Below are 16,113 nucleotides of genomic sequence, written 5' to 3'. Positions count from 1 at the left end.
GTGACTACAGTTTAAATAATCTAAAGTAGCAGATACCATCAATACTGTTGCTAATTATGCTACTTTTCAGAGAGGTACAAGAGCCCTTGTACCTCTAGTAGTAGTGATACCACTACTAGTATCAAAAATACAAGATTGTTTTGTTAATTTTGACCATGTTTTAAAAAAAGATAGGGAGGAGATGAATTACTATTAAAAGCAGCTCTTATATGTTACATGTAATAGATGATAATTACAAGTTTTTAACAAATAACACATTTAAGTTGAACTGAACCCCCAAAAAAGATAGAGATATGAATATATGATTTTTAGATTAAAGTTAGTTTTAACATTCAAATAAAGTGTGGGAAAATGGCCTGGAGGCCACCTTCTAGGGAATGTATTTTTAGCCCTATTTTACAAAAAGAAAATTGAGGTACAGAGAAGTTAATTTGCCCAAATTTGCCCCATGGTTGCTAAGTTGCAGAGCCAGCATTTGAACCACTGTTCCCAATGTCATACTCTTTCTATTGCTTGTAACTGTCATCGTAGACCACTAAACTGGATACCTCCACAACTCTTTGCTTTTCACTGCATCTGGACTACCACAATAGCTCCTTAGTCTCCATCCTTCTCTCTTCTCCATTCTATCCTCTTAGGCTACCAGTGCACTTATCCAATTCCCACACTATCCATTAGCTCAAGGCCACACATTTAAGTGTTCAACTCTATTTCCCTTCTCCTCCCTGGAATGTGTCTACTCCACCCAGCCCATTTACTGCCCACACATACAACCTTTATTCAGGCTGTAGACATTTCTTACACCTGAAAACAATGCCAGCAGACTCCCTCCTCCCACAGCCATTAAAACCACAGTCTTCCTTGAAGACCTACATCCAAGTTCACCTTCTTCCTGAAACCCAGCACACTGAGCTACAGTCCATAACTCCCTCTCCCTGCTTGAACTACAGTAGCACTCCCAGGCTGAATGATTTATATGCTACCTTACACTGTCTCTAGGCAGCAGCCGATCATGTGTCTGATTTTCTCAGCAGGTTATTATGGTTCCTTCCTGGGCCCAGGCTGCTGAATCTTTCATGTTCTTGTATTTCACAGCAACTATCACATCAGAGAGGCTCAATAAATATGTATGGATTTTTTGACTATTCTCTTTCAGGGGGGAAAAAATGAGAGAAAGAAAAGAAGAAAGGGAGGGAGGAAGATTACTCTCTGACCATTTCTCAATAGCATACAAAGTCAGGAGGAAGAGAAATAAAATGTCCTTAGTGGAGATTTCAACCATATGGGAACCTACTAAACACATGTATTTGTTAATGTTTTGGACTTACCTGACATATAGGTATAGGTATAGGAAAACCTATTCCAGGTATTCTTCAAGAGGTGATAGTTGTTGTATGAAAAATGAATTCTAAAATCAAACAGGTTTAGATAATGCTTGTTAATAAAATTAAATATGTCATTTTGCTGTGGACCTTCTAGCTTTTGGTAGGTTCATGTCCATTAGAAATCACTGTAAAAAGGCTACATATACAATATTTCCCAAGCTTGTTTGACCGCAAAACGTCATTAGTAAGGAGAATCTTATAGGGACAATATTGATTGGAACATTCTTTGGGAAATGTTCGAAACGATCTTCCCAGTAACCTCAGTGTAAGTGATGCTCTGTCATTAACCAATGACAAATACATATTCTTCCTACATAGTTGACTTTTCATGATTTGGTGTGTTCTTGTGAAAGCTATTCTATTTTGTTGTTGTTTGTTTGTTTTTGAGACAGAGTCTCACTCTGTTGCCCAGGCTGGAGTGCAGTGGCACCATCTCCTCCACCTCCAGGGTTCAATTGATTCTCCTGCCTCAGCCTCCCAAGAAGCTGGAACTACAGACATGTGCCACACACACCTGGCTAATTTTTGTATTTTTAGTAGAGATGGGGTTTTGCCATGTTGTCTAGGCTGGTCTCGAACTCCTGGCCTCAAGTGATCTGCTCGCATCAGCCTCCCAAAGTGCTGGGATTACAGGCGTAAGCCACTGTGCCTGGTCTAAAAGCTATTCTAAATCATAGGTTGTTCACTCACATTTGGCTCAGAACTGGTTAATATTTGAGGGTTGATGGTGATGACAGAAAAATAGTAACTGTTTTAGGATTGAGAATCTGTGAAAAAGGAAGGAAACTCTCAAATATTAACTACCTTATTTAAAATTAACTTATTTAAACAACTCTGCAAAGTGGTTCAGTATACCTACTATTGATTGAATACTTCCTATATGTCAGATACAGCCCTTGGTACTTTACATTTCTTATGCATTTCTCATAATAACCCTATAATTCTCAATGTATACAATGTGCTCAGGTCTTTTAAATGGCTTATTTCAGACAATGCAACTAGAACAATGGCAAGGCTGGAATTCAAGTTCTGAGTGACTCAAAAGTCCATGCTCTTTCTGATCTATCACACTATTTCCCATGAAGAGCTCTTACAGGTTGTGGATTCTTCTGTGCGTATAATAACTTTCTTCGCCAAATCTAAATCTCCATAGATATTCTTGTAAAATTATAAAACTAATTTATCTTATCCGTGTATAGAGCCAGTTCATATACAACTGGATAAGCCAAATATAACCGATATACTCTTGAGTTCTGAAATTTGTTCTCTATAATGCATACACAGTTAACAAATGCAGGTTTACCAGTAGGCCAACAAGCTTATCACTCATATGTATTGCTTATAATGCAAGTAATGAGATTAAAAGTTGTACATAAGAAATTACCTTTCTGAGACTCTTGTTCATAGCCTGTTTAAAAGGGCCTAGTCTTTTTGGGAAATGTTTTGTGTGTTTTTTCTTTTCTTTTCTTTTCTTTTTCTCTTTTTTTGGGACAGAGTTTCGCTCTTATTGCCCAGGCTGGAGTGCAGTGGCACAATCTCGGCTCACTGTAACCTCCACCTCCCAGGTTCAAGTGATTCTCCTGCCTCAGCCTCCCAAGTAGCTGGGATTACAGGCACCTGCCACCATGCGTGGCTAATGTTTTGTATTTTTTTTAGTAGAGACGGGGTTCATCATGTTGGCCAGGCTGGTCTCAAACTCCTGACCTCAGGTGATCCACCTGCCTTGGGCTCCCAAAGGGCTGGGATTACAGGTGTGAGCCACCATGCCCGGCTGTGTGTTTTTTCTTAAACCCAGTCTTCAACTGGAACAAATGTCTCTTTGGCATTACTTCTTAACCCTTAGGTATCTCATAGTGAGAGAGATATAAATGCTAAACAGAGATTTATGAGAAAGTTAAAAAAAGAAGAAGAAGAAAGCAGAGATAGCGATTCTGAATAAAAGATTCTGGGGCAGTGTTGATTAAAATAATTGCTTTCTTTTCTTCATTCAGGAAAGTATTCTTAACTTGGAGTCCTTGGTGACTTCAGGGAAGTCAGTGAACACTTTTAGAGTAAAAAATATTGATAATATGAACTTATGCTCATTTTTCTGGGGGTGTTTGCATCAGATGCACCTTTGTGCATTCATCTGTTTCTCCCAAACATTGTACTGGTGTATTGGTGAATTCTTTTAAAATTTTACCCTATTTTGTAAAGATCATTACATATGAATGATATATCATAATACTTGTCATTTTAATTTTAATGTTAATATTTCACTTCAGTAAGACACCATGATCTGCTTGACCATTACCAAATTTTGGCAATGTTAGTTCCTAATACTCTTTTAAAAAAAGAGAAAGAGTTTGAAAGCAAAAGACTGAGAACAAGAGATAGACAAGGGTGATTACATGTAGGAAGCCACACCCAGGCCAGTATTACTGTTTGAATCTCATTTGGAAATAAATATTCTTATCTGATAGAAAACAAGCATACTTATTGATTATTCACTCACAAATATTTGTTGAGTGCCTGTAAATGTCAGGAATTTTCTAGACAGTTATAGAAAGGCCTAGACACAAATATAAAAATGACATTAGAAAAGTCATAGAGGAAGAAGCCAGCAAATTGTTTCCAGGTGGAAAGATTGGCTAAGATGGGCAGTCCTGGATGGGATAGTCTTAGATGTAAATAAAAGGGAAAGGTATTGAAAAGCAGCCGAAAAAGGCCTATGTGAACAGAAGTGTGACATTAATACAATAAGTAGGAGAGAGTTGTGCAGCAGGTTCTTAAAAGAATGAAACAATAAAACCAGGGTTTAAGGAAGATTATTCTGACTTTATAAATAGGACTATGTTGAGAAAAAGTGAATCCAAGGAGATCCAGTAGTAGACCATTATATGAATCTAGAAATACACAGATGAGAATTTGACTGAAGGTGACAGTTACAGAAATTAAGAAGAAATTGGTAAGTCAGCTGGCAAAGTATTGGATGGGAATATGGTAGGGGTAGGAGTGGAGATAAGCAGAGTGAGTGTAAATATACTCCAGAACTTTCTATTTATTAATAGCTTTATTTCTGAGAATACCTCAATTTCAAATAGAAAACATGTACCCCTGAAGAACAGTTGAGCTAAACTCACAGAATTCCAGGATCGTGGTATTGGATGGGATCCTTGACAAGTAACTGGTCAGTTTAGGAATTCCCTCTACAAACATAGCTGACCCCATCCAGGCTAACTACAATGAACAACCTTAAAACCAACACCCAACCCAGATAGTACAATTTCAGAAATCAGATAATAAATGAATGTTAGAGCTGGGTAGGCGCTAAAGATAATCTGTTCAAACTCCTTGTTTTCTCTAAGGAGTACTGTATGCAGTAATTAACAAAGGTAAAGAACAAAAGACTGTTATATCCTAAGGTTGATAGTATATGATGGAAACACAGTTGCTCTCCTACAGTCCCCCCAGGGAAATAAAATTGATTCCTAAAATTACAACAAGAATACATAAATAGCATACATAATTATAACTTTTTTTAAACCTGTTTGCAAAAATCGTCCTGTAACTTTGTTCAAACAACTTCCCAGACAAAAGCTTCCTCAGTAGCATTCTTTAACACCCTCTTTAGTCTTGTGTTGCTGAAGTACGTGTTTGGAATGAAAATTATCTTAGCGCAAACCCGTGGGTATACACGGTCTGTAGTGAATATCAATGGCAAAGCCTTGACATTTGTCTTAGCTCAAGCTGCTATAACAAAATACCATAAACTGATGGCTTAAACAACAAACATTTATTTCTCACGGTTCTGGAAGCTGGAAGTCTGAGATCAGGGTGTCAGCATGGTCAGGTTCTGGTGAGGGCATCTTCAGGGTTGCAGACTGCCCATGTGGCATGTATCCATGTGGTAGAAAGAGAGCAACCTCTGGCCTCTTCTTATAATGGCACTAATCTCATTCATGAGGGCTCCATTCTCATGACCTAATTACTTCCCAAGGGCTTTCCCTCCAAATACTGTGACACCGGGGATTAGATTTCAGCATATGAATATTGGAGAGACACAAACATTCAGTCCATAACAATATTTTCCTTTGACATTTCCTTTTTCTTCGCTCCTGAGAGTTTTTCCTCCTAACTTTCTGCAGCTTCTCCTTCCCCTTCAGGGACTGCCTAGGATTTTCTCCTTATCTGGTCACCAACCTCTTAACTGGTCTTTACTTTTCTGATCTGCCTTTATACTATTCCCAGAGTAATCTTTTCGAAAAGCAAATCTGACCATGTGACTTCCTCACTTAGAAGATTTTTAATGGCCTCTTTAGAAGAAAATATTGTCTTAGAATAGTATACAAGTCCTCCAAGACTAGTTCTCCATCTTTATCTTTGTCCACTGTCTGATCTAAACTTTATATCCCTACCTGTTTGTAGCTTCCTGAATGGCCTGTGTTCTCTAAGTGGACTTCTTCAGAATGAATCCCTGTTCATTCCTTGAAATTCTTTTTTCTTTCTAGCTACCCTAAAAACTGTTCCAGGTAACTATTAAGTTTCTGGACCCCGAGGTTATACCTAGGTATTAGTTGATAGGCTCACTTAAATTAATAGAATGTTTGCATTTAAGTTAGAGACATAAGATAAGTCCAGGAGAAAGTGAAGATACAATGGAGAAGGAAGGGAAAAGAATCTATTAGGCAATCAATGCAAGATTATTTAACTCACAACCTCTCACTTGAACTAAAATAACTTACAAGGCTCTTGTTATTATCTCCAATCTATAGGTGAAATAAGGCCCTAGAAAGATTAGTAGCTGAACTGCCTGGAATTGCTTGTATATAGTGGAATAGAGATTGGAATCTTTCTCCACTCTTCCAGTTTCTTTCAAAGAATAATATCACTCACAGTTGCACACATGTCACATGAAGCCCCCAACCTAGATGCCTAATTAAACTTAGCTCAAACTCCAATTTTCTGGACAAAAGGCTTCCCTAGTCTTATAAAAGCTTTCTCCTCTTTCTTTGCCTCTTCTCTCATGTCAGCTCAGAGAGACATTTCTACTTGGGCCAATCTGGCCTTCAAGCTCAGTCCCTTCAATGAATAAAACAAAACAAAACAAAAAATCTTTTAAAGTTGGGATTTTGTACCTTCAGTAACCTTACTGATGATTGGGAGAAAGGGATAATGTACAGGTTGGAGTTACCCTTTAGACCAAGCTGACTCCTTTCTCTTATACGCACACACACACACACACACACACACACACACACACACACACCCCTTCAATAACCTTATTGATGATTGGGAGAAAGGGAAAATGTACAAATTGGAGTTACCCTTTAGACCAAGCTGACTCCTTTCTCTTACACACACATACACACACACACACACACACACACACACACACACTCTCTCTCTCCCTCTCGCTCTTTCATTCCCTTTCATACATGCACACACAGAGACCAAGCTGACTCCTTTCTTACACACACGCATGCGCACAAACACACATTCTCTCACTCTCTCATGCGCTTACACACATGCACACACATACATATTCCCTCTCTAGCAACTGGCATATTCCTCCCCTTTCCTGTGTAGATGAGGCACAGATTAGTTCCACCCAAACCAAAGCTCTTCAAAGTCTCACCTTCTGTCATAAATAGCCTTATCGAACATTTTCATGCAGGCAGACTCTCGTGAAAGAAATTCTGGTGAATTCCATTGTTTTTTTCTCCGTCTTATTATGGTATGATTAATAAGTTAGTGACTACAAGGTTGTAGTTTTTAAGAGCAAGAAGTTCACCCCCTTTCAAGTCACATTGGGCAGTCCTTCTGTTCATACCTGACATATTGTGGGAACATATGTCTACGTAGGATTTTAATACAGAGATTGTCTTAGATAAGAATAATCATCAGAGAAGCAAATGGTCTATAAGTTATTTAATTTTATTCTTAATATGATCAAAGATAATGGTTGCACTGACTTCAACTTTACTTTCTTCAGTTCCATTAATTGCATAGCGCTAGAATTTTCCATATAAAATAAAATCAGATCCCATGTCACACAGTACTCTGAGTCACTCTGTGACTCCTACTCTTGAAGATACAGTCCTACCTGCAGATGCCTGACATGGCCAGTCTCTGAGATGGCCAGTGGCTGAGGATTTCTCAGATTTCTCCAGAATCTGTTCCCCTAAGCAAGGCTCTACTCATGGTTATTTCTTTTTTGACACACACATCTTTTTTCTTTTTTTTTTTTGAGACAGAGTTTTTTTGCTCTTGTTGTCCAGGCTGGAGTGCAATGGCACAATCTCTGCTCACTGCAACCTCCACCTCCCAGGTTCAAGCGATTCTCCTGCCTCAGCCTCCCAAGTAGCTGGGAATATAGGCACACGCCATGAAGCCCGACTAATTTTGTATTTTTAGTAGAGACAGGGTTTCTCCATGTGGGTTAGGCTGGTCTTGAACTCCCAACCTCAGGTGATCCGCCCACCTCGGCCTCCCAAAGTGCTGGGATTACAGGCGTGAGCCACCGCGCCCGGCCGACACAGACATCTTGTTCATCATAGGTCTGTGTACTTGCTCATCTTTTCTCTTAAAAATCCTTCCCACTCTCTTTCATTTCATTCTTGAGGACTCAGCCTTTTCCCACTCCACCTCTGTCCCTGTCTGATTTAAATAGTCCTCTTTTACTGTCCCATAGCCCACATGCTTCCTTCTGTGAGAGTGCATTCTACAGTTGTTTGCTGAAATTACCTCCTCTGCTGGACTCTGGGTAAGGGACACACTCTTTTCATCATCTTGTTTCTGCAACCTCTAATAAAGTACATGGCACATAGTGCTAAATAAATGTTGAGTTACTGGTGGGACTAAAAGTCAATGAAAGCCAACCTCATGTTTATTTCACTTAAAAATTCTACTAGAGCCATAGGCAACATTCGGAAAAACAATTGTAGCTAGTGAGAAGATAAAAGAAAAACTGTCACAAAATTGTACACCTTTCCTTTGGAAGCTTTATGAAGTACTAAGTAAAGTTTTATATATTTTATACAATTTTAAAATACTTCGAAACAATAATTTGATGCCAGAAATACACTTGGAGATGAGAGCGGCTTGCCACTAGCAAACTCAGCTTAAACCTATTACATGTACACATTGAAAGAGAATCCAAAGCCTTCATGTATTTCCCATCAGATAAAATGTATAGAGGAAAAAAAATTAAGACAGCAAAAGTTAGACCTGACCTACACAAATCTTTTAATGTAGCAAACTAAAGGAATGACTAGCTCAAAGCAATACACAGTGAAATAGAAATCATTTTTTCCAGTTCTATCTACTGTAGACAGTATCAATTCCTTCCTTAGAACAAAGGGGAAATTTTGTAAGAATTAAGAGAAGAGAAGCTGGAACTTGTTAGGGAGATTTAAGTAATTGCTCTTAGGAGCTTTTTGTCGTAGTTCTTTTATTTTAAAAAAATCTGGATCAGTGCTCATCATGACTGGCCATCAGAGAAATGCAAATCAAAACCACAATGAGATACCACCTCACACCAGTTAGAATGGCAATCATTAAAAAGTCAGGAAACAACAGGTGTAAAAGAAATAGGAACACTTTTACACTGCTGGTGGGACTGTAAACTAGTTCAACCATTGTGGAAGACAGTGTGGTGATTCCTCAAGGGTCTAGAACTAGAAATACCATTTGACCCAGCCATCCCATTACAGGGTATATACCCAAAGGAGTATAAATCATGCTGCTATAAAGACACATGCACACGTACGTTTATTGCGGCACTATTCACAATAGCAAAGACTTGGAACCAACACAAATGTCCATCAATGATAGACTGGATTAAGAAAATGTGGCACATATACACCATGGAATACTATGCAGCCATAAAAAATGATGAGTTCATGTCCTTTGTAGGGACACGGATGAAGCTGGAAACCATTATTCTCAGCAAACTATCACAAGGACAAAAAACCAAACACCGCATGTTCTCACTCATAGGTGGGAATTGAACAATGAGAACACTTGGACACAGGAAGGGGAACATCACACACTGGGGCCTGCTGTGGGGTGGGGGGAAGGGGGAGGGATAGCATTAGGAGATATACCTAATGTAAATGAGGAGTTAATGGGTGCAGCACACCAACATGGCACATGTATACATATGTAACAAACCTGCACGTTGTGCACATGTACCCTAGAACTTAAAGTATAATAATAAAATATCTGGATCAGTTGTTATAATTTTTTTTGTTTTTTTGAGTCAGAGTCTTGTGCTGTTGTCCAGGCTGGAGTGCAGTGGCACAATCTCAGCTTACTGAAACCTCTGCCTCCCGGGTTCACGCCATTCTCCTGCCTCAGCCTCCCGAGTAGCTGGGACTACAGGCGCCCGCCACCATGCACGGCTAGTATTTTGTATCTTTAGTAGAGCCAAGGTTTCACCGTGTTAGCCAGGATGGTCTTGATCTCTTGACTTCATGATCTGCCCGCCTTGGCCTCCCAAAGTGCTGGGATTACAGGCCTGAGCCACTGCGCCCGACCTCAACTGTTATAATTTGTTTTTTTTAATTAAGGGCATACAAATAATGTCCAAAGTAAGTGGTATTTTTTGGACTTGTTCTTTTCATGTATACCAATAGGTCTATCTAGGAATTATGACAAGCCGACACAGTCCTTTAGCAGACCTTCAAGTGTTGGCAAAGAAACTAATGTCCACATAGTTACACATCCCGTACAGTGGATTCTTTTACCTCAATGGTCAACATCACTGTGAGTTGTGGGTAAGAGTAATGGACTGAACATTTCACAAAAAACGACCTCAACCTCTAGCTAACTAATGTGGCTCTGAGGTGATTACTTTTTTCCTTTTTCAAAAGGAAGCTGCTGCTTCAGCATCTTCTCCTGGAGCCCCTGGCACAGTTTCAGGCCATGTGTCAGGGGAACCTCTAAGCATATCACTGTGACAGAAGCCAAGTGCTGGCCCGCAAGAATTGAGGACTGTTTGTTCACAGAAGAGCCTGAGCGGAATGCGGGTGTTACATAGTTCAAAGGTGCCTTGAAGAAAACTGATGCTGTTGTAACAGGGGACTTCAAGGCTCAATTTATTTCTCAGTTGCTGTTCCATAGCCCTCTCCCAGCCTTTAGGGAGTTTAGCCAATAGTTTTTACTTGGGTGTTTTTCTCTGTTTAGTTCCTTGACTTAGCAAGATTTGGTGCAGTTAAAGAGTTTTCATGTATTTTTAAGGAGAGCCACAGTGTATACTACTCTAGCAGGGGTTGAGGGGAAGTATTTTATTAATGAATGCAGTATGTGTTCTTGGTAAAAGCCAAAATTAAACTGGCTCACTGTTTTTGTCCTGCTAGCTGTCGACATTTAGGTGTGTTGCTTGGTGTGGTGACTCAATTTCCTGTAGGATAGTTGGCAACTCCACTTTGAGGTTTGTTGGGAGGGATGAAAAGGTCAGTTACTTGCTGTCTTAGAACACTTGGGGTTAAAATTCCTAAAAGTGAAGCTTTACAAGTGATCCTGAAAAATCGTGGCTAGCTATATTGCCTATTCACCTAGAAATTTGGAGAAAAGCAATATTCTCAGCTCTATCCTAATATCAAGAATAATTGTTTATTTGAGCAACAGTTTCACAGAGCAAACTTTACTCTGTTGTTAGTAATTATTTTCTCACTAGTATGTAGATGTGTTCCAGTGATTTTTCATTTTTCTTATTTATACAGATGTTAGAACTTAAAATATATGCTTACACCATTTTATCATCATACTCAAATCCTGTCTGTCAAAAATGGCTGGTGCATGGCTTGGACATAAAATGGATATTCTGAAGTAAATTGTTCCTCCTGTCACTACACTACCTTCTTAAGAACAAATCCTGTGTATAAAGTGCATGATGTCTTGAAGCATTAGCCAAAACTTTCCTGAATTATTTTCCATATTAAAAAATAACAACTGAAATATAATGTGTGGAGCCACATCCTGTTAGATTTGAGGCCTGAGTTTGTACTTTTGATTTCTGAAAAGCTTTGGGAACTTGGTGAAGATGGAGGAAGGGGGCAGTTTACTTAGCTACTGGGAAATCACTTGAGGCTCAGGCTTTGAGAAAGTTGGAGTGCAGGGGAGAGGAGCCACAGAAAGCCAAACCTCAGAGGGGACTCCCAGCTTCATTGTAACCAATGATTGAAAAGATGGCACTGAACAAATCCCAGACACAATGGTTATGCATCTTTAATCCACTGGATAGGCTAACTATGGACAGCTCAAATGATCATAAAACAAGTCAATATTCTCTTAAAATTTCCTACATTCCTATATTATGGGAATGAGAGAGAGAGGAAAATATCAAAACCAAACCATATAGTAGATGTACTACCATGGCAACTAGATGATGCTATACTTGCATATGGAAGTTATTCAGTAAAATGAAAATGATTGTGTTAGAGCCATAGGCGAAAGTATTGTTTGTGATCTTTAGGGTGTGGGGTTACAATGGACTTCCTATATTTGTGTGTAATGCTTCAATTTGTATAACAAGCATGTAATATTTTTTACATTCTTAGAATTGGGGAAGCTATACAGAGCAGGTATTTTATATTCACCATTTAAAATTATTAATATCTTTAAGCTTGTTAAGGGAAAAAAAAGCTTCAATCTGAAACTTTAATTCACCTGGCAAGGTTTAGGCAGTTGTTTGTCCATCTAAAGTATATATTTACATAGACTGCGGGGTGGAGGAAGTAGAACAAAAAAGAGGCAAATTTTAACCTACAGTACTCAAAGTGAACAGTAAATAGTTCAAGAATTCTTGATAACAATAAGCCACGTGGCACATGTAACAACTACTTTAAAAGTTACTCTAACTTTTACAAAGTTCACATAAAAAGCTATCTCAAAAATCCCAGGAGCCTAAATTCAATCTATGAATTTATTTTTTGTGCCATGATAATTTATGGAGTCTAAATTTCAAGGGCAGAATTTCTTCTCCAATACCTGTAGATTCAAAGACAAAGACAAGGGATCCCACTACTTCGTGTAAGTTTCTCAGTATCTTCTTTCCACTCGACAATGACAAAGTTTTATCAAATGGACTCTTGGGAGTTTGACTTCTCCTCACTGTGAATGGTTTGCTTATTGCATGCTAATGTAGAAAAGTTCTCCCACAACTGATCTGCTTAGGGACAGTGCCCCTGGTCCCCTGGGTCAGCCTTTGTAAACAGAACAGGCTTCTCTATGCCTGTGAATATGGTCTTTCCGTTTTCTCAAAATTGTAGTGTACTCTGCACATGGTGGGTAGAAACACCCTTCCAGATTTTCTTCCTTGGCCCAAGATCATCTAGGTCTTGTGCAACTCACAGGGGAAAGGGGTAGTATGCAGGACATGCGTAAATTCTCCTTACCATGTGGTTCTTTCACATTGCTGCTCCTTTAAGATAACTTAGGCAATTCGGCATATGAAAATGCAGCCTATTGTCAAATTTGTGAATTATAAAGCGTTCCGACCCCACAACATTGTATATTTTGTTTGCTTGTTTCTGTCCGCCCCAACATTTGGAAGTCTGGTACTTAGTAGGGACTGGGCTAGGTAGAAAAAGAATGCAGTCTTAATTCCCACAACCCTGCCTCCTTGAAGTAGGTGAATCCTAAGCCTTTAGAAACGAACCCCCAGAAACCCTAAAACTTAAACCCTCAGAAACCTTGAGGGTCCTAAATAACCTTGTTTGTGAAACTTCGCAGGAAGCAGCCAGTCGTGGAGACGCAGAGGCTCCAGCGGTCGGGGCAACCTGGAGGGCAGTGGCCCGGCGGGGCGCGCGGGGTTCCAGCGGGGCAGGTGCGCGGCCGTGCGCGCCTGCGCGCCAGTCCCTCCTGAGCCCCGCGGCGGGCGCGACCCCGGACGGCGGGCTGCAGGCGCTCCACGCCGGGTTTTCCGCCGCTCTCCTAGCACAGACGGTCCCACAGCAGCCCCACAGACACACACGCTCGCGCCGCGCCTCCTCGTCTGCACTTCAAAGCGAGTGGCGCCCGGCGGCGCCGGGGTGGATGGCACTGCGAGGTGGCGGGGCCCCCGGGGCAGAGCCCGAGGGGAAGGACGCGGCGGGTGGCACGGACAGGGACAGGCTTTTGCAATTCGGAATCTTTTCGTAAGGGGGTTGAGGAGGAGCCAGGCAGCGCCGAGGGGCCGAGAGGGGCGTGAGGGGGAGTGTTCCCGGAAAGCTGCGGCGTTGGAGCTGCGCTGCGCCTGCCGCCCGAGGAGTTGAGAAAGAAAACAGGAAACGTGGTGGCCGCGCACCCGGCCGCGGCTGATTCATTCACTTCAAGTGCCGTGCAGAAGGCTCGGCAAGGCGGGGCGGGCGTGGGGCCGCGGCTCCGGGTTGGGGACCCAGGAGATCCGGCTGTGGACCAGACGCTCCTCTGTGGGGCGGGCACCCAAGCGCTCGCGCCACCCCCTCGCCATCCGCTAGAGCCGGGCTCCTGGACTGGGACTTGGGCCCGCCGCACAGTTGAAAAGTCGCATAGTGGTTTTTCCGCCCGCGTCGCTGTGTGAAAGTTGGCTCGCCGCTCTTTGCACGCCCTCCCTGGAGGCCGACCCGAGACGCCAAGCTGGAGAGACCGTGCCTCCCCGAGGCCGGCCGCCCCGCGAGCAGAGCCTCCGCCCCCGTTGCACTGCCGGGCTGGGCAATATGAAGGAGCAGCCCTCATGTGCCGACACCGGGCATCCGAGCATGGCGGGGTATGGCAGGATGGCCCCCTTTGAACTCGCTAGCGGACCCGTGAAGCGCTTGAGAACTGAGTCCCCCTTTCCCTGTCTCTTCGCAGAGGAGGCCTACCAGAAACTGGCCAGCGAGACCCTGGAGGAGCTGGACTGGTGTCTGGACCAGCTAGAGACCCTACAGACCAGGCACTCCGTCAGTGAGATGGCTTCCAACAAGGTAAGCCCCGGTTCTGCTGTCACTGATGCCCCCAGGCTGCTGATTCCCATGCCGGCGAGCCGCTGGTACCCATAGCCCCGGGAAATACATTGAGAGGTTTTTTAGGCTTACTGCATGTTGGCTATTCTGCTCCTTAGAGGGAGGTTCCTGTTTCCTTGCTTTGCCTCTCCTAGTCACGCCAGATAAACATTTTCCAAAAGCAATTTGACGTGCTAAATTTAAGTACCTCCCAAGACACAGGGTTCCTAAGTAACAACACTGTGCCCTTGCAGCAGAAACCCAGTAGGGTCCGTGGGCATTGCATGTTTAAAGGTGTTCTTGGGATTCCTGGTTGAAAATAAGAATTGGTGAATGTCTGTGAAATCACTTGAATGTCACCACCTAGGGCACTCAAACTCAGAAGAGTTCATCGAACTTGGAACCTTCACCCTAATTCATCTAGTTGTCAGGGTACCCCGCAAGAACTGAGCCTTTATATATTCAGTTGGCCATACATATCCGCAGGAAACATTAACAGAGTTAGAAGGTTCCTTATGATCATTACTTTTGTTTCCATTAATCTTGGAAAGAAAGCTCAGTTTTTTGAGGTCATTTAGTACAAGGAGGCTTCAACTAGGCATCTGTGCCATATGTGCTAAGTTGCTGGTCTTGGCAGTTAATGGAGTTTTGAGGGCTGAGAAGTAACCTTCAGCCTGGGACAGCCTTAATATAGCACGGAAGGCAAGGTATAGTGTTTTCAGTTTTGCCGTATTTTTTGGATTTCCTGTTCTTTTTGTCTTTAGTTATGCAAGGAGATAATTGGAATTGTGCATGTTTTTAATGGCTATTTGCCTGTGCATGTCGTATGCAGATGGCTGAAGGATTCAGCCAGTAAGGACTGGTAATGTTGTGTGACAATTAGTAATAGTTGCCTCTTCAAGATATTTAAGTATTTTTGGCCACCTATTTACAAGGTCAAGAAGGTTATATTATCTTACAGTTCATCTATGTGCACATATCTTTCAATGAGTGATGCTTTTTTTTTTCTACCTTTCTATGGTTTTTATCCCACCTGTTCTCATGCAGTTTTTACAAAAAGGCCACAGCATAACAGCCACTTGATTGTCTTATCTATTAACAGTGCTTTTGTAGGTAGCATTGTCAAGTGAAAAGTTGGCTTCAAATAAATAAAAGGGGCTCTGTAGACACGGCCAGCAGATACTAACCTACCCGTATGCACACTGACCTACCCATGTCCACACTGATGATCAATTCTGTTTTTTGTCATTTGTGCCTCATTTCTAAATTTGGCACAGCTCCTCATCAGAATGACCAATTATTGCTCTCTTACTGGGACTTTTACCCCCTGCTGTGGCATTAGGCACCTTTTTCTCATTTGGGTAACAAATTCTTAGTTTTATAAAATATAGTTTGTTTTCATAATTTGATTCTCAATAGCAGTAGACATATGCTGAATATGTCCAGTGTCTTAACTGCTAAATGGGAGCACTTTGCCGTGGGCCTGAGTTCTTAATTCTATTGTGTGGTTGATTCTGTGTAAGAAAAGGAAGAGCAGAATCAAAAGCCACTTAGCAATGTGCAAGCATTAGTGTATGTTTTCAAGGTGATTTGACAGTAGTTTTTCAGCTAAATGAATTTGAGCAGCTAGTTACTTTCCCTAAAATCCATATTCTTAATGTTGAGATCTAGTTTGGATTTAAAATTGAATGTGAAATTTAATAATGTATTGTAAATGACTTCAGCTGTCAAGGAATTAATCTATATGTTAAGATACAAAAATTTTTTAGGTCATAATAATTGCCTAAAATGATTCCTTT

At 41.3% G+C, this 16,113-nt stretch overlaps 1 protein-coding gene across 7 annotated transcripts in view; it reads left to right on the top strand.

Moving 5' to 3' along the window:
- Positions 1 to 16,113, top strand: part of PDE4D (phosphodiesterase 4D) — a 1,555,180-nt gene that overhangs the window by 1,472,117 nt on the left and 66,950 nt on the right. For 6 of the 7 annotated variants that reach the window (XM_063664836.1, XM_063664835.1, XM_054489823.2 and 3 more), the window contains one exon: positions 14,184 to 14,296. In XM_063664836.1, the coding sequence (XP_063520906.1) occupies positions 14,184 to 14,296 (113 nt within the window). Of the gene's footprint in view, positions 1 to 13,277; positions 14,098 to 14,183; positions 14,297 to 16,113 lie in introns of those variants that run through there. The other variant, XM_054489828.2, reaches the window with a different exon arrangement.

Source organism: Pongo pygmaeus, chromosome 4 (assembly GCF_028885625.2).
Source record: "Pongo pygmaeus isolate AG05252 chromosome 4, NHGRI_mPonPyg2-v2.0_pri, whole genome shotgun sequence".
NCBI classification, from domain to species: Eukaryota; Metazoa; Chordata; class Mammalia; order Primates; family Hominidae; genus Pongo; species Pongo pygmaeus.
The sequence above is the reverse complement of the archived record's forward strand: the minus strand, read 5'-3'. Positions and strand labels throughout refer to the sequence as shown.